At 43.5% G+C, this 14,374-nt stretch overlaps 1 protein-coding gene across 4 annotated transcripts in view; it reads right to left on the bottom strand.

The window, feature by feature from the left end:
* The window catches only part of Fgf12 (fibroblast growth factor 12), a 561,692-nt gene that overhangs the window by 264,611 nt on the left and 282,707 nt on the right, over positions 1–14,374 (bottom strand). The window contains exon 1 of one of the 4 annotated variants that reach the window (XM_028753764.1): positions 2,862–3,938. The exons of the other annotated variants lie outside the window; for them this stretch is intronic. Within the exon in view, the coding sequence (XP_028609597.1) occupies positions 2,862–3,060 (199 nt within the window). The 5' untranslated portion in view covers positions 3,061–3,938. Of the gene's footprint in view, positions 1–2,861; positions 3,939–14,374 lie in introns of those variants that run through there. 4 annotated transcript variants of the gene reach the window in all.

Raw genomic sequence — 14,374 nt, 5'->3', positions numbered from 1 at the left:
TTGTGTAATATCACAGATAAACCACACACTGGTTGTAGTACTTGTGTTCCTCATCCCTTCAAATCAAGGTTCTGCTGTGCAATCCCTGACCACACCAGCACATTGTGATCCAGAGATGGCTTGCTTGAAACACGGGTGTGTTCTGTAGCTCTGTGATGTCCTGCCTCGCCAGTTCCTTTGGGTTCATTTAGTATTCCTGTGCTTTGGAAAGCAGAACTTTATACTGTGAGGATTCCGACACTTGTGATGTGTTTATGATGCACTAGAACCTAGGGAGCTAAGAAAAGAGACTGAGAGATGTTCATTGTGTCTGCCCTGAAATCAGAACGACCACCAAGGCCTTTCCCATTACTTATCTAGTTTAGGCTCACTGCCTTAGCAGAACTCTCCTAGAAAGTCTAATCACTGGAGTGTGTGTCTCAGGGGCGGAAGCTCAGAGTGGAAATCCCTTACTACTGTTATTCCCCTTTACCCCTTTCCCATTTATGGCTCAGTTTGCAGTTCCGAAGGCTATGGCTTAGAGCATGAATGGTTTTTGAAAAATAACTCAACTATTAAGTGACTATGAGATCAAAGTACTTACAAAACAGGAAACAGATCACCTCTTTTCGTGTTAAGCAACTTCCAACACAATCCACTAAAGAATCCTCTGCGGAATTGAAATGTGGAAGGTGCTACCTCTCTATAAATAGCCTTATCTCATGCTATGTGAATCATGGTTGCTGACATAAAATCAACAGATTAATTATTTGGCCTTGTTAGTAACATTAATAGCACACTATCATCTTCCCTAAAAGCTTTTCCATGCCCCACACCCGCATTCCTCAGAACTAAGTGTTGGAACAGACTGAAGCCTTTCCATGTATGAATTCACTCTTGGTGTCCTTGTACTAGAAATGTCTTAACAATTCCTCCCGTCTTTCTGTTTGGTCATCATGTGACACTTTAGCTAAAGGAAGAGAACATTTAAGATCCTCAAGATGAGCACTGAGTGTGGGAACAAGAGAAGCATATTAAATAATCACCAAAGGAAACCATAAACCAAGAGAATCACCCCTTTTCTAATAAAACACTGAGGAAATGGCCTCAGAAAATGATACAAAATTCCTCCTTCCCAAGCAAACATGAAGTCATGTAACCTACTCATCTGCAAACCAACTTCTACGAACATCCAGTTTATCTCATCCATTCAGAGGTACGACCAGACTAGCTTAATACTTTTGTTGTCTTGATATCTGAGAAGGTTGAGAAGGATCACCTCATATATATCACATAACTATCCCAACCATAGTGTAACAACTACTCCAGGGACTGAGTATGTGAGTCACATTGGGTTTGGCGTCTTGGAGTCCCTTGCAGACCACATAAGCCCTAAGAGGAAGGTTCCAAAGGATCCCGTTCAACCAAATGAAGGATTTAAAAAGAAACAGTCAGTATGCTGAGTTAATTCTGCTTTAGCTTTGATCTTCACTTTACCAGATGCCAAGGCCATACTGACTGGGTGTAAAAAGGAAAGACTTCAACAGCTTCTGAATCCAGATCAACGTCAGTTTTGTTTACTCCTGGAATCTGCTGCTTTGCAGCCATCAGAGACATTGAAAATGAGCCACAAAGGGGGTGACTAATGTGACTGGTGCCACGAAAAGTTAAGGAAAACTAAAGCAAAGCGCCTGCCTCCCAAGACTTACTCTCAAAACCCGTAACTTACTCTGTGTCCCACTTGAATCTAACCTACACACTTCAGTGTGTGGAACTCAAGAGAACAGCAGAGTTGGAGCTGCTAACAAGCTTAAGGTAGTCAACTCATCCCAGGAGAGGCTGCCTCTTCAGCCCATCCTTCCTTCAGCTGTCAGTACTGAGGATATCTGTAGATTGCAAGTGACTCACAGGCACACCCAATGGATCAAGGACTTGAGGAAAGCAAGGACCTTGGTGATTTGCTTTTGTTCTTTCAAGGTGTAACAGTGTCCCAGCTTATGGTGGGAACTGTCACCTTGTTGACACTGAAGGCACACTGTTTTCCTTCTGTAAATAGAGACATATGATGACATTTGAACCAAAGGCTGCGGAAGCAGAATCAGTTTCAGAAAGGTTTTGACATAGAAATGTCCGCTAAATCAAATTTTCTTTACACTCCCTGGGGCCAAACTGCAGATATCATGTTGTTGACTTAATGTCTCAAAAGCTATAGTGTGCAGGGAATAGTAATTGGACAGAAAACTTTATAAGACAAGCCCATGGTAACTATCAACTGGTTGAAAGGATAGGAAAGGGACCCTATGTAGAAAGAAGTGGATGGACATACGAGAACATGGAAAGTTGGGAAATTGGGATGTTTTAAAAGGCAAAATACCATGCGCTTGTTGGAGACAGAGCGAATCAAAATAATATTAAGCTCATCTGGTATTTATTATAATTCATGATCGTCTGTCTTACATGGTTATGAGGAATATAAAGAACTTTATTTTGTATTTTTCATAGGTAGTATGAGTACTCTGTAGATAGATCGATGGGTAGAACAATGAGTGGATGGATGGATGATGGATGGATGGATGGATGGATGGATGGACGAACGAACGAACGAACGAAAGATCGAACAAACTAGTCACTGCCCTCCAGGGCTCCCAGATGCACCTATGCAAGCAACCCTCATACTAGTCAGACTGTTGGTTGATGAAAGCAGAAAGTGTTTTCCCGAATATGGGACAAGCTATTAACTGACACACGGTTGTTGAAAGAAGGTGGGCCGGCATGGAAGAAAGGAATTCGGATTCCCTTCCATGAGCAGTTCCCAGAAGCTTTGAAGAAAGGGGATGGGGGTGTCAGCCTCTGGGGAGCCCACTGTTTTGACTGCTACTGACCTGGTCTCCGCCTCACTGGCCTCTTGCGGCCGCTGCAGAAGCGCACTTTGCTGAACACTCCGAGGACGTGCCTCTCGCACAGGGAGCGCCCGTCTTTGCTGGGGCTGGAGCGGCGCTTGGAGGCCGACACCCGGTCGCTGTTGGATTCCCTCGCCTGCCGCTTCTGCCGGATCAAGGAGCTGGCTATCGCCGCAGCCATAGCTGCTCAGCGCGGGCCCGAGGCCCCGGGCTCCACTGCGCCCTCGGGTTCCTGCTCCGCCGGGATGAGGGCAGGACCTCGGGGGCCTGGAGGAATAGGACAGGCGCGGGGAGGCAGTGCTAATATTTGAGGAGGTTGCAGTATCGAAAACCTGGAGCCCACAAGGTTAGTCAGAGTCTGGGCAGTGGCAACAAAACGTGTGAAAATCCGGATGTAAACTTCCCCAACCACTGGCGGCGGGGGCGGGGCGGTCCCAGGCCTTCTTGCGAAGTAGACGTTTGTACCCCAAACTTGCACCCCAAGGCGATCCACGTCCAAAGGGCAGTGGGGAGTTTGGTCACACTGCGTTCAGGGTACCAAGTGGAAAGGGGGAAAAGATGTCCAAAATAACAAGCCGTGCCCCAGCTGGACAGGCGCAAGCGTTGTAAGGTGTCCAAAGTATGTCTACACATATATACATAGAAACCCGTTCACAAGGCAGAGTCTGGACCGAGGCTAGAAGCGTGCCCCCGGCTTAAAAATATATATAGTAAAAAGTGAATAAAACGTTCCTTTAGAAAACGAACCACCAACCGCGACAGAGAAGAGGAAGGCAGCAATTTAACTCCCTGTGGCCCGCGGTTCTGAAGATTAGGAGGTCCGTCCCAGCTGGGTGAGGTCTACGAAATGCATCGCACCGGCTGCGGTTCTCCGGGGTCCGGCCCCCCACTTCTAGAATTCCAAGAGGCGAGAAGTGGGAGCGGTTAACCAGACTCGGGGTAGGGGCGCGGGGCTGGGGAGGGGGGGGTGCAGCTGTTTCCAGCTGCGGTGAGCGCGCCTCTCCTCCAGCAGCACTGCAAAGAGAGCGGGAGACGAGAGAGGGGGAGGGACAGCGGGAGGGAGGGAGATCCTCGAGGGCCAAGCACCCCGGGGATCCGCCGGGTCCCGAGAGCGGGCGCTCCTGCTCTCAGTGCCTGCGTTCCGGCACGAGACGGGCACAGTTGGTGATTATTTAGGAAATCCTAAATCTGGAATGACTCAGTAGTTTACAGAAGCCCCTCCAAAGGCAGAGCTGCCGAAGGTGTCCTCCCCAGTTCGGCGCCCCCACGCCTTTCACCGGAGCTCCCCGCCACCGTGCGCCCGAGCCGCCGCACCGAGCCGGTCTCCGCACAGGCTCTGAGCGAGCTGGGCAGCGAGGCGCCCTGGCGGGCTTGGGATCAGGTCATCGCCGCGCCTCCGGGACCCCAGGCTCACACGCCCTGGCGGTCGGCAGCTCCCGGCTGCAGCTCAGATAGGGGTTACCCGGCCGCCGCTGGGCCGCTCGCTCGGTCCCGCGCCGCCCATCCCGGCCGTGGAAGGAAGTGACCGCGCGCTGCGAGCCCCCGCGCGTCCGCTCGGGTGGGGCGGGGGCTGGTGGAGGGCGACGTCGGCTCGCGGCGGCTGCGGCTCTGGGTCGCAGCTGCCCACCATGGTCTGGCGCCTGGGCGCAGGCAGGGTCCCTAGGCCGCCCCGGGCGACGGCGGGAGGTCGCCGCGCTTGCCACCTGGGCTCCCCGGGCCGGGAGCGGACTCTGGGGCCGGGGACAGGAGGCAGGTGCAGGCGGTCACCAACTCGCCCAACTTGCTGCGCCGGTGGCGGCTGAGAGCCGCGGGATCGCGGGGCGCCCCCCGCCACCTCCCCTGGACCGGGAGGGGGCGCTCAGGGCGGAGTCCCATTCATGGGCATAAGCGCCCGGGCGCCGCCGCGGGCTGTCTCCCCAAAAGCGCTAGCTCCGCAGGAAACTCCTGGCAGAGGCGACAGCAGCCTCTGAGAAGGCGAGTGGGACAGGGAGCAAGCAGCAGCTGGAGTTATACTCTGGCTCTAAGGACCAGGAAAGCTTTCCTGGTGGGACTAAATTGGGGGCTGGGCTTGCGGAGCGCTGGAAGGCGCGGTGCTTGGGTCCTGCTTCCTTTTCTCGCGCCCACTGCTCCCAGACTCTCTCCTTCCTCCCCCCTACACCCTTCTCCCCCCTCTCTGTCTTCTGTCTCTCCCCTTTTCTCCTCTCTACGCAATCCTACGTGATTGAGGTTTGGATGAGAAATTCTCAGAGGCAGAGTGAGGGAACTGCAGCCTGGGTCTGCTGTGTCCAGTCCCTCCTCACCCCACCCGCCACCCCCAAGAGAAAAACACACATCCACTGCTTATTGAAGGACCCTGCTTGAGCAGAGAAGAGGATGGTGCAAGGGAGCAGAGAGGTGCAGCCTGCCCTCACCAGTGACCAGAACCATGTAGCATTCTCCAGGAAGGAAGCGCATAATGGATAAAGTAGCAATGACCTCCCCGGGTCTCCCATATTGCACACACACACCCACCGCTATTGCATTTTGGAAAAGCAAAGTGTGCTCCTATCTCTTTGGGAGCGAGATTTCTTATTATTGTCTAGAAAACTACAAAGGAGATTCAATGCCTAGAAAGGTCTCATGGGCAACCTGCCTTGAGAATCAACAGAGGTGGGGTTGCAATGTTGCAAGCAAGGACAGTGAACTACAGCATTGGAGCACACTCTTGTCTCCAGAAATGTTTGTCATGCTCCTGATAGAGAGACAGGAGTCATCCAAGGAAACATTAGAGATTCTGAAAACCTATATCCCCCCTTGGTTCAAGCTATGGTCTGGGAGTGGCCCTTAGTCATGTTGGCATTTTCTCTACAACTAGTCTTCAACTCTCTTCACCCTGTGATTTCCAAGCAGAGACAGACAGGTATATACTAGAAACTTTCTAAGAGGTTGGGGAAGACTCGGGGGTACCCCAGGAATGTCAGTCTAAACGTGGGTAGAAATTTGCTGGCCTACTAGAGACCCACTGAACAATGAAGGAGAGAGGAGTGTGTCTGACAGCCCAGCATTGCCCAGGGCAAAGCAAAGACTGGCACCCGGGCTGGTGTGACAGAGAGTTGTGGGGAGGGGGCTCCCATTGGCCGATATGGGGAGCACAGGCCTTGCAGCCACTCAGTTTGCCTGGATGATGGATTCATTCCTGGAATTTGAACAACACAGATCAAAGACAGGTGAACGGGATGCATACTCCAGAGTACATCTGACAAGACAAAAAGGATTGCTTGAAATCAATTGGCAACACAGTCAATTAGGGAAGTGTTCAATTTCCACAAATAAAATTATTTTCCTTCCTTGGCTTCAGGAAGAGTCGCCTCATTTTCAGCAAGGCAGGCACAGATAGTACTGGCTGGCTTGGGGGTTGGAGGGCTGTCTTTTGCAAATCAACATCCAAACACACACACACACACACACACACACACACACACAAGGTCATCTAAGGGGAATCTAAAGAGGCGTGAAGAAGAGGACAATTTATAATGAGGCCCTAAGGAAATCAACTCAACTTGGTCTCTTTCATTCCCACAATGAAGATAATTGTTCCCATCTATTGCTCAGAACAGAATGTACGTATGTAAGCATTTTGACAACAGAAAGACACTGAATGAATGGATGGATGGATGGAGATATTTGAATTCGTATGATTCACCTGAGATGCTTGCTCTAAAAATGCGGATTCCCTATGAGAATCTCTGAGAATATGAAGCAGAAATCTCTATAACTGAGGCACATACATCAAAACTATTTTAAAAAAAAAACTTCTCTCAGTCTCAAAATATAGCAGTTTACTGTGTACATGCAATACATACAGATAATACTGAAGATTACAGCAAGATGCTCAAAATTGATTACATTCCTCTAGATTACACTCCTCGGCCTCCCTCTCCCCTCAGATAGGACTGTAAAGAGGCATGTCTTCCCAAAGCTTTGCTTTATCATAGGCTGTGGGAAGTCAGGGTGCTTAATAGAGAAGGAAACACACCGAGAAGCAAAACAAACAAACAAACTTGTGGAAGAAGACGAAGAAAAGATGAAAAAACAGCTCTTTCTATTTGAAAGACATCTTGACACATCCTTATCAACTTTGGCAAGTAAAGACTAATCAACACTAAGTTTCTGAGATGCACATTGGTCTGGTCTTAGATCTCTATTAGAATGGGATGTTTAGGTGTCCATGAAGAGACAAAGACTTGACTTTTTCACCTTGTAACAGTAGCTTCTGCTACTCTTGATATATTTTAGCTCTCTGGCCCTTAAATGTTTCATCAGCACTACTGTATGCTCCACTTCCTCATCAAAAAGAATGGATATACAGAAATCTGGAAAAAAAATCTAGGTCCTGGGTTCATAGAGGTTGAACTCAGAAGAGAGATGTAAATTGGGTTTTCATGAATTAATTCAAAGCTTTCCTATCTGGTTCACTGAGTTAAAATCTTCCCCCAGTGCTTCCCCGGATATGTTCAATAGCTCTCATAGGTGGATGGGAAGATAATTCTACTTGTTAATGGTTGTGATATCTCAGGCCTATACAAATCTTGATTTTTTTTTTCTGCTATCTTTCTTAGGATAAATGAAGAATGTCCCTTTCCAATTTTGAAGACATGAGTAGGAAAAGTTTTAGTTTGGAGTAAGTTGCCAAATACACATCAGAAGGATTCTTATATAGCTATATTTATATCTCTTACCTCCAGTCAAACAAAATATAGACAGTATTAGTCATCTGCATATTTTAAAATTTTTTTAAAAGTGCAGATTTAATTGTCTTTGGCTTGCTCACAGGCCAAATCTTCCAACTCCCAAATCAAACTAGGATTACCTCACATGTCCATTTTAAACACTCCATTGAGTGCACCTGGTGTTCAGGATCTGGTGTCAGTAACCGAGGGGAATTGCATACCCGTGGTTCTCAGCCTTCCTAAGGCTTCAACCCTTTAATAGAGTTCCTCATGTCGTGATAACCACCCCAACCATACATTTCTTCTTGTTGCTACTTCATAACTGTCATTTTGCTCCTGTTATGATCATAATGTAGATATCTGATATGTAGGATATCTGATATGTGACCCTTGTGAAGGGGTATCCCAACCCATGCAAGGAGTCATGCTGCACAAGCTGAGAACCACTTCTATACACTTTTACAATCTCCTTACCCTCAACTAGCCGAAAGTCCATGCCGCCATGTCCATTTTGGACTCTTAATCACACATTTGAAGTAAGCTATGGGATGAATTAATCAACCTATTGGAACCACAGCTGCAGCACAGTTAGATGAGATTAACACTTGAAGTATTTAACCAAGGTCACAGAATACCACAGACTGTGACAGTGATGTGCAGTGTGTGTGTGAGAGAGAGAGGAGTATGATTTGGATATCCATTTGAATCAAGACCTTGCTATAAAATACAGACATCTCACAACAAGAAACAGTACTTCATGATCTGCAAACATCATCACTCACTCCCAGACCCAAAGTTTTTAATGGAGACTGGAAATCTACATCAAGATAATGTTTATCAGTAAGACATGACCAACATCTTTGTTGGAAACACAAAGAGGTCCACCTCTGCACATCTACCATCCTTCTGGGAGATCAGCCCTTTGACTCAAACTTCAGGAATATGGGCTATCTGGTCTTAAACACAGCAGGCTTGTTGGATAGCAGAGTTTATCTCTAAGCATTTGTCTTGTGTAGTCCCTGTACTCACAGCCCCTTCACTCTGTCAGATGGTCAACTAAAGTAAGCAATATAAACAAGTACTTTCTAATAATTGGTGAATTTCTTTCTGTAGCAAGTTCTTCCTTGGTTCTCTATTCAAGAATTCAACAATGGAATTACTCTTTGTATGTGAGTGTCTCTTTTATACATCTCTCAAAATGGAAAAAGGATAGATTTCATTCCTATTTAAGACAGAGGAAGTGTAATGTCTTTGCTGCTGAAAAAGAGAAATGTTCAAGTTCCACAGCATGTCTCTTTTAATTAGTAATATTAATGGTAAGTTTCTTGAATACCTTTAAATGCATCACAGTTACAGACACTTGACAATTGTCTAGGGTGGGGTGCTCATACTGAAGAAATTGGATACAAAAAGGTCAAGCTTTTAACTTAGGACACACAGCTAAGAGTTTGTAGAAGACAAATTTGCTCATTTTCAAAGGTTCTCTTTAACCATAATTTTGATATGGTAGACTAATGAAAACAGAATGTCATTAATAAATGTAATCATGTAATTGCTACTTTTGTTACCCTTATAGTTATTTATTCCTTACTTCCTTTTTTGTTTTGTTTGTCTGTTTGGGGTTTTTTGTTTGTTTTTGTTTTTGTCTTTCTGAGACAAGATTTCTTTGTGAAGCCCTGGTTGTCCTGGAACTCACACTGTAGATCAGGCTGGACTCACACTCAGAGATCCACCTGCCTCTGCCTCCTGAGTGCTGAGATTAAAGGCGTGCACCTGCACACCCAGCTACCCTTGTTATGAAGTGTTGAACACTGTTCTTCCAGGTGCTCTCTCTCACTAAGACTGAAGAAGCTTCTGGCCTGAGTTAGGGAGGTAATTGTGACCTCATTTCGTAAGTGAGCACTTAGTCCAGTGGCTTCTCAGTCTCCCACAATGGAAATCTAGGACTCACACTCTGTCCTGCTGACCTGAATGTCCACCTTGCCCTCACTGAGACCACATACGGGGAAACAGAGAGAACTCCTGATATATTTGCATACCCTGGCCTCTACTGATTTTAAGATCCATTAAATCAAGGCAGACAATTCTCTAAGGCATGTGGATGAAACAAAACAAACTGCTTAGGAATAAGTTTGAAAGGTTCACTGTATGGTGGACAAAGTGGATGCAAACACTCTGATGCCCTGTCCTTCTGTGGCCATTATATCTTAGAATCCTCTGGGTTGCAAAGCTAAAGTGATAGTTTGTTTTTGTCAGTCTTGATTATGAGTTTTCCATTTCCTTCATTTCTGTTCCCAAATACTGCTCACTACTTGGGCACATACATGATTGTCTTCCATCCTAGGTGGAGGGAAGGCCAAACAACACCAGTGCTGGTACTGCCTACAGAAGGGAAGGTCCCTATCAGACAGTAAGATGTCGGATTGGGTTCTGTCAGAGCAAATATTCACCAAACGCCTGGATGAAGGCATTCATTCATCCATCCAACAGCTTTGTTTGTAGCTCAGTGTAAGAGTGTGTGCTCAGTATGCCTTAAGTTCACTCTCTGGCACTAAAATAATAAAATATATCCATCCCCTCATGTATCTTTTAAAGTCCAATAGATAAGTAAGTCATCCCAAAGAGAAGTGTGGCACATTATTCCTTGTAAAAAGAAAGAAATTCAAGGTTGGCTCTGTATCCCCAGGCAGTTTGTTTTGTTTCATCCACATGCCTTAGAGAATTGTTTGCCTTGATTGGATGGATCTTAAAATTTGGTAACCTAGGAAGGTATCTGTACACAGATTTCTGCTTTAACAGTCTTCATATCTAGGCTTGTCTTTTCAGTTTTCTTTCTGTCTCTGCCTCTCTGATTCTTTCTCTGTCTCCCTCCATCCCTCTCTCCCTCCCTCCCTCCCTCCCTACATCCCTCCCTCTCTCCCTCCTCCCCTCCCTCCTCCCCTCCCTCCTCCCCACTCTGAAGCATACCTATGCATTGGTTCATACCCATGCCCATAGACAATGGGAATATATTAATAAGACAGTGTAACAAAGAGGTCAGATAAAATGATGAACCAATTTTGAAGGTCTCAAGGCTATTAAAGTGACCTTAATATGGTTTGATAACTCTAATATTTATACTGACACCCGTCCTCTCTGAGATGCTCTTTCCACAGGCCATTCATGGTTGCTCCCATTTCTAAATTTAGTTTCTAAATTTCCAGGGAATGTATCTGGCTGAAAAAGCATATGACTAACACTCAAAACATACTGCAAAAACTCATATTAAAATCATATATTTGCCCTCTATGTTGCACACAGCACTGGGCACTGTAAAAATAGCAAACAATTACAGAAAGATCCTGCTATTCTTTCACACATTATGCTTGAGACAGAATAAGATTTTATTTTAAATAATTGAAATATACAAATGGTTTAGAGAAACATGTCTGGGGATCTAATGAGAATTTGGACAAAGTGATTGATAAAGGCATTCTTGGACCTAGGTTTTGAAAACTCTAAAAATAAAATGTAAATTAAGATAAGCATCTCATTGGAATAAATAATTTATCTTCAAATAAAGCTAGTCTTGTTGATCAAGCCTAAGTTTATTCTCTTCTGAAATGACTACTATGCAGAACTCTCAAATACTTGAAGTGATATATTTAAAAGCTGAAGCATTTAATTTTAAAATCAGAAGATGTGTGAATAAAAAACTGAATTAACGGTTGAGCAGGGGTGGATAAGCTGCGGGCTCCTCTAGGCAGCGCTAGGTCAGCCTGTTCAACCAAGCAAAATTATTCATCACAAAAATTAAAAATATTTGGAGAGCTTCCTTCATACTACAGCAGAAGCAAAGAAAAAATGTTCACTAAGTCTAGGACAGGAAAAAAAATCAAAGAAAGCATCTAGCAAAATTCCTAGCCAGTTGCTCACCTGTCTGTTTAATACAGAAGTGTTCTCCTTTGTGCCCACCTTCCTTGCTAACCCAGCACGTGTAGGATGACAACAGAAGAATATTAGTTTTGATAATTGGATGTTTGGGAAACTCAAAAGCTCAAGCCAAAAATGGTGGAGTGGTGGAAGAAGAACAGATAGAAAGATACATGTCTGTCATGCCTGGATGTTCAGAAAGTATGTGTGGTGTGTGTGAGTGGGTGGGAGAGGTAAGCATAAGACAATCATACAAGAATACTTCATATCAGTCTAGTATTTAAAGAATAATCTATTAGTATTTAAAGACTAATCAATGTTTTGCAAGATTTTGAATAGGATATCAATTTCTTGTCTCACGTAGTGGAGATCTCACAAGACCATCAACTTATTTTACAGGGTGCATATATACTGTAGTCAGTTATCAAAGACTTGAGACTTTATTACAAGCAAACAAGCCAATTATCTCCCATTTGGTTGAGTATGTTAACCACTATGGTACTGGAAAAGTGCATTTCTTTTCTCCCTTTTGGCAGTTCCATCTCCTCCCTAAAAAGGGCAGAAATAAGGAAATAGTTATAGCTGGCTTTTAAAGGAGAATTAACCAGAAACATTTTTTATATGCTAAGAACAAGAGTTAGAAGTTTTGCTTCAGGAAAAAAATGAATCCAATGTTTAAAAAAAAAAGTCTTAAATGTGCTCTCTAGGTAATATTAGATGCAGAGTTTGGAATCAAGAATCTGATTAATAAACCCCTCGTATAATATTTTGAGCATTTTAGCTACTTGTAATTGTATTGACTTAAATGTGACTTTAAAATAATGTTGAGGATGAATAACCATAGTTTAAATTTTATCCTAAATGAAACATCTAGACATCCTTTTATTAGTAGGAGCCATTGCCTGTATTTTTCAAAAACATTATTTAAGCTGTGACTATAATAAGCAAGAAATGAACAGCTGATAAAAGTGGGAAATGGTCTAAATCTAGGAAGAACTTCCCATATCTCCTGTTTTCTAATAATGCGATCTGAATAAACCCTATATAAACCCCCACCACCCTAGGGAATTAAGTGGTTGTTACCTACATAAACAAAAGTCGGTTTCAGAAATCAGATCAAAAGGACAGTGTTTGTAAAGATATGCCAGAAAGCTCAAGGAAATAGTGAGTGGCATGTTCCCTTATAACTGTATTTTGATAGATTCTCCCACATTCAAAATTGTCTATCAAGGGAAGAGTCCTCTTCTAAACACAATTGGGCAGAAACTATGAAGGAAGACAAGTTATCTAGCTGTTGCTTGCAAATTACTCTGCACTATGATTACCTCTGTTGTAATCAGCCTTCAGAACGTCTTATAGTAACATTCCTGATCATCCCATTTTGTGTGCCAGTAATAAAGAAACATGCCAGTAGCAATACTTAGGCTAGGCTCCACATCACACTTGGAGCTGCGGAAGCATAGAGCAAGTGGAAACAGCCAAAGTATAGCTCAGTGATAAGGTAATCCTCACCGGGAAATACTCTTCTGCAATTACAGTTTAACGGATGGGACAAACCTTTTGATCTCAGACTTACTGTGTTATTTTCATGATTCTTTATATAATTTCAAGAAAATCTTACATTTCCTAATTTGATCCATGTGAAAACATACCACGTGAAGAGAAGATGCTTCCCATGCTGGGCATTTTCTTTTACAAGAAGGCAGAAAGTTTTGTCTTTAAAAAGAACTATTGGTACAGTCTTTAACACTGGACTAGGGCTCAGAAGACTCTGATCTCAGTCCCACATTCATACCAACTCACGAGTTACTATAGAAATACATGCATGCACTGTGGATACAGAGGTTTGCTCAATACTAAGCTGATTTTGTCATGTGTTTGATTGGAAAGGAAATGTTTCTCAACTACCAAAATAAATTATCAAACAAAAAATTGTCAGTTTAACACTGAAAGCTATGCCACCATCTTGGTACTAGAGAACTGGCTCCTCTGACCAGAGCAGTGCCTCCATCTTGGTAGAAGACCAAGATTCAACGACTCAGTGTGTTTCTGAGAAATTCATGGCATTAGAATTATCGGTAATAAAGAAGGCATTAACATTTCTGAGCAAAGTTCTGAAAACTACCCCCACTTAAAATTGTAACTCAAATCTACAGAAACAAAATTTAAAGATGGTGATATGATAGCAAGAAGCATTCCTGAAAAAAAAAATTTCTATTCTCAGACAGTATTGCTTTAGAATAGTGCCCATTTCTGCACCTATACACCATGGAAAATACCAAATAAAAGTTCTGTGTGATCAGAGACATACATGAAGGTTTTAATCCATTGCTTTAAATAGCAACCTTGTGGAAGCTCAGTTGACCATATATACACATGAATTAATTTTGGATTTGTTCTGTTGAATTTTATGTTTGTCTTTATGCCATTGTCATACTGTTTTAACTACTGTAACTTTGTCATACACTTTAATATCAGAATGACATATCTAACTCTGTTCTTCCTTGAGGTTATTTTGGTTATGTAAGGTAATCTGTGGTTTCATATGAGTCTAAAAATTAAAATTATCATTTTATTCTTTAAAAATTACATACATATTTTGCTGACACTGCATTTCATGCATATATTGTTTAATAATATGAACTAGTTTATTTGCCTGCAAAAAGTTATTCATTTTGGTACCTGTAAATCTAATATATTTGAAAATATAAATATTGCTAGTCTTTTAAATGTAGTCAACATAACCTGAATTCCACTATGTTCTTTGTTGTTGTTGTAGGTGTTGTTATTTTTACGGAGTTGAGAATCAACCTAGCATTCAAGCATGCTAATCAAGTGTTTAGCTACTGGAACTAGAATTATGGGTAGTTGTGA

The sequence above is a fragment of the Grammomys surdaster genome, unplaced genomic scaffold (genome assembly GCF_004785775.1).
Source record: "Grammomys surdaster isolate TR1022 unplaced genomic scaffold, NIH_TR_1.0 125956, whole genome shotgun sequence".
Classification (NCBI taxonomy): Eukaryota; Metazoa; Chordata; class Mammalia; order Rodentia; family Muridae; genus Grammomys; species Grammomys surdaster.
Note: the sequence above shows the minus strand (reverse complement) of the source record. Positions and strands in the feature narration are given on the sequence as shown.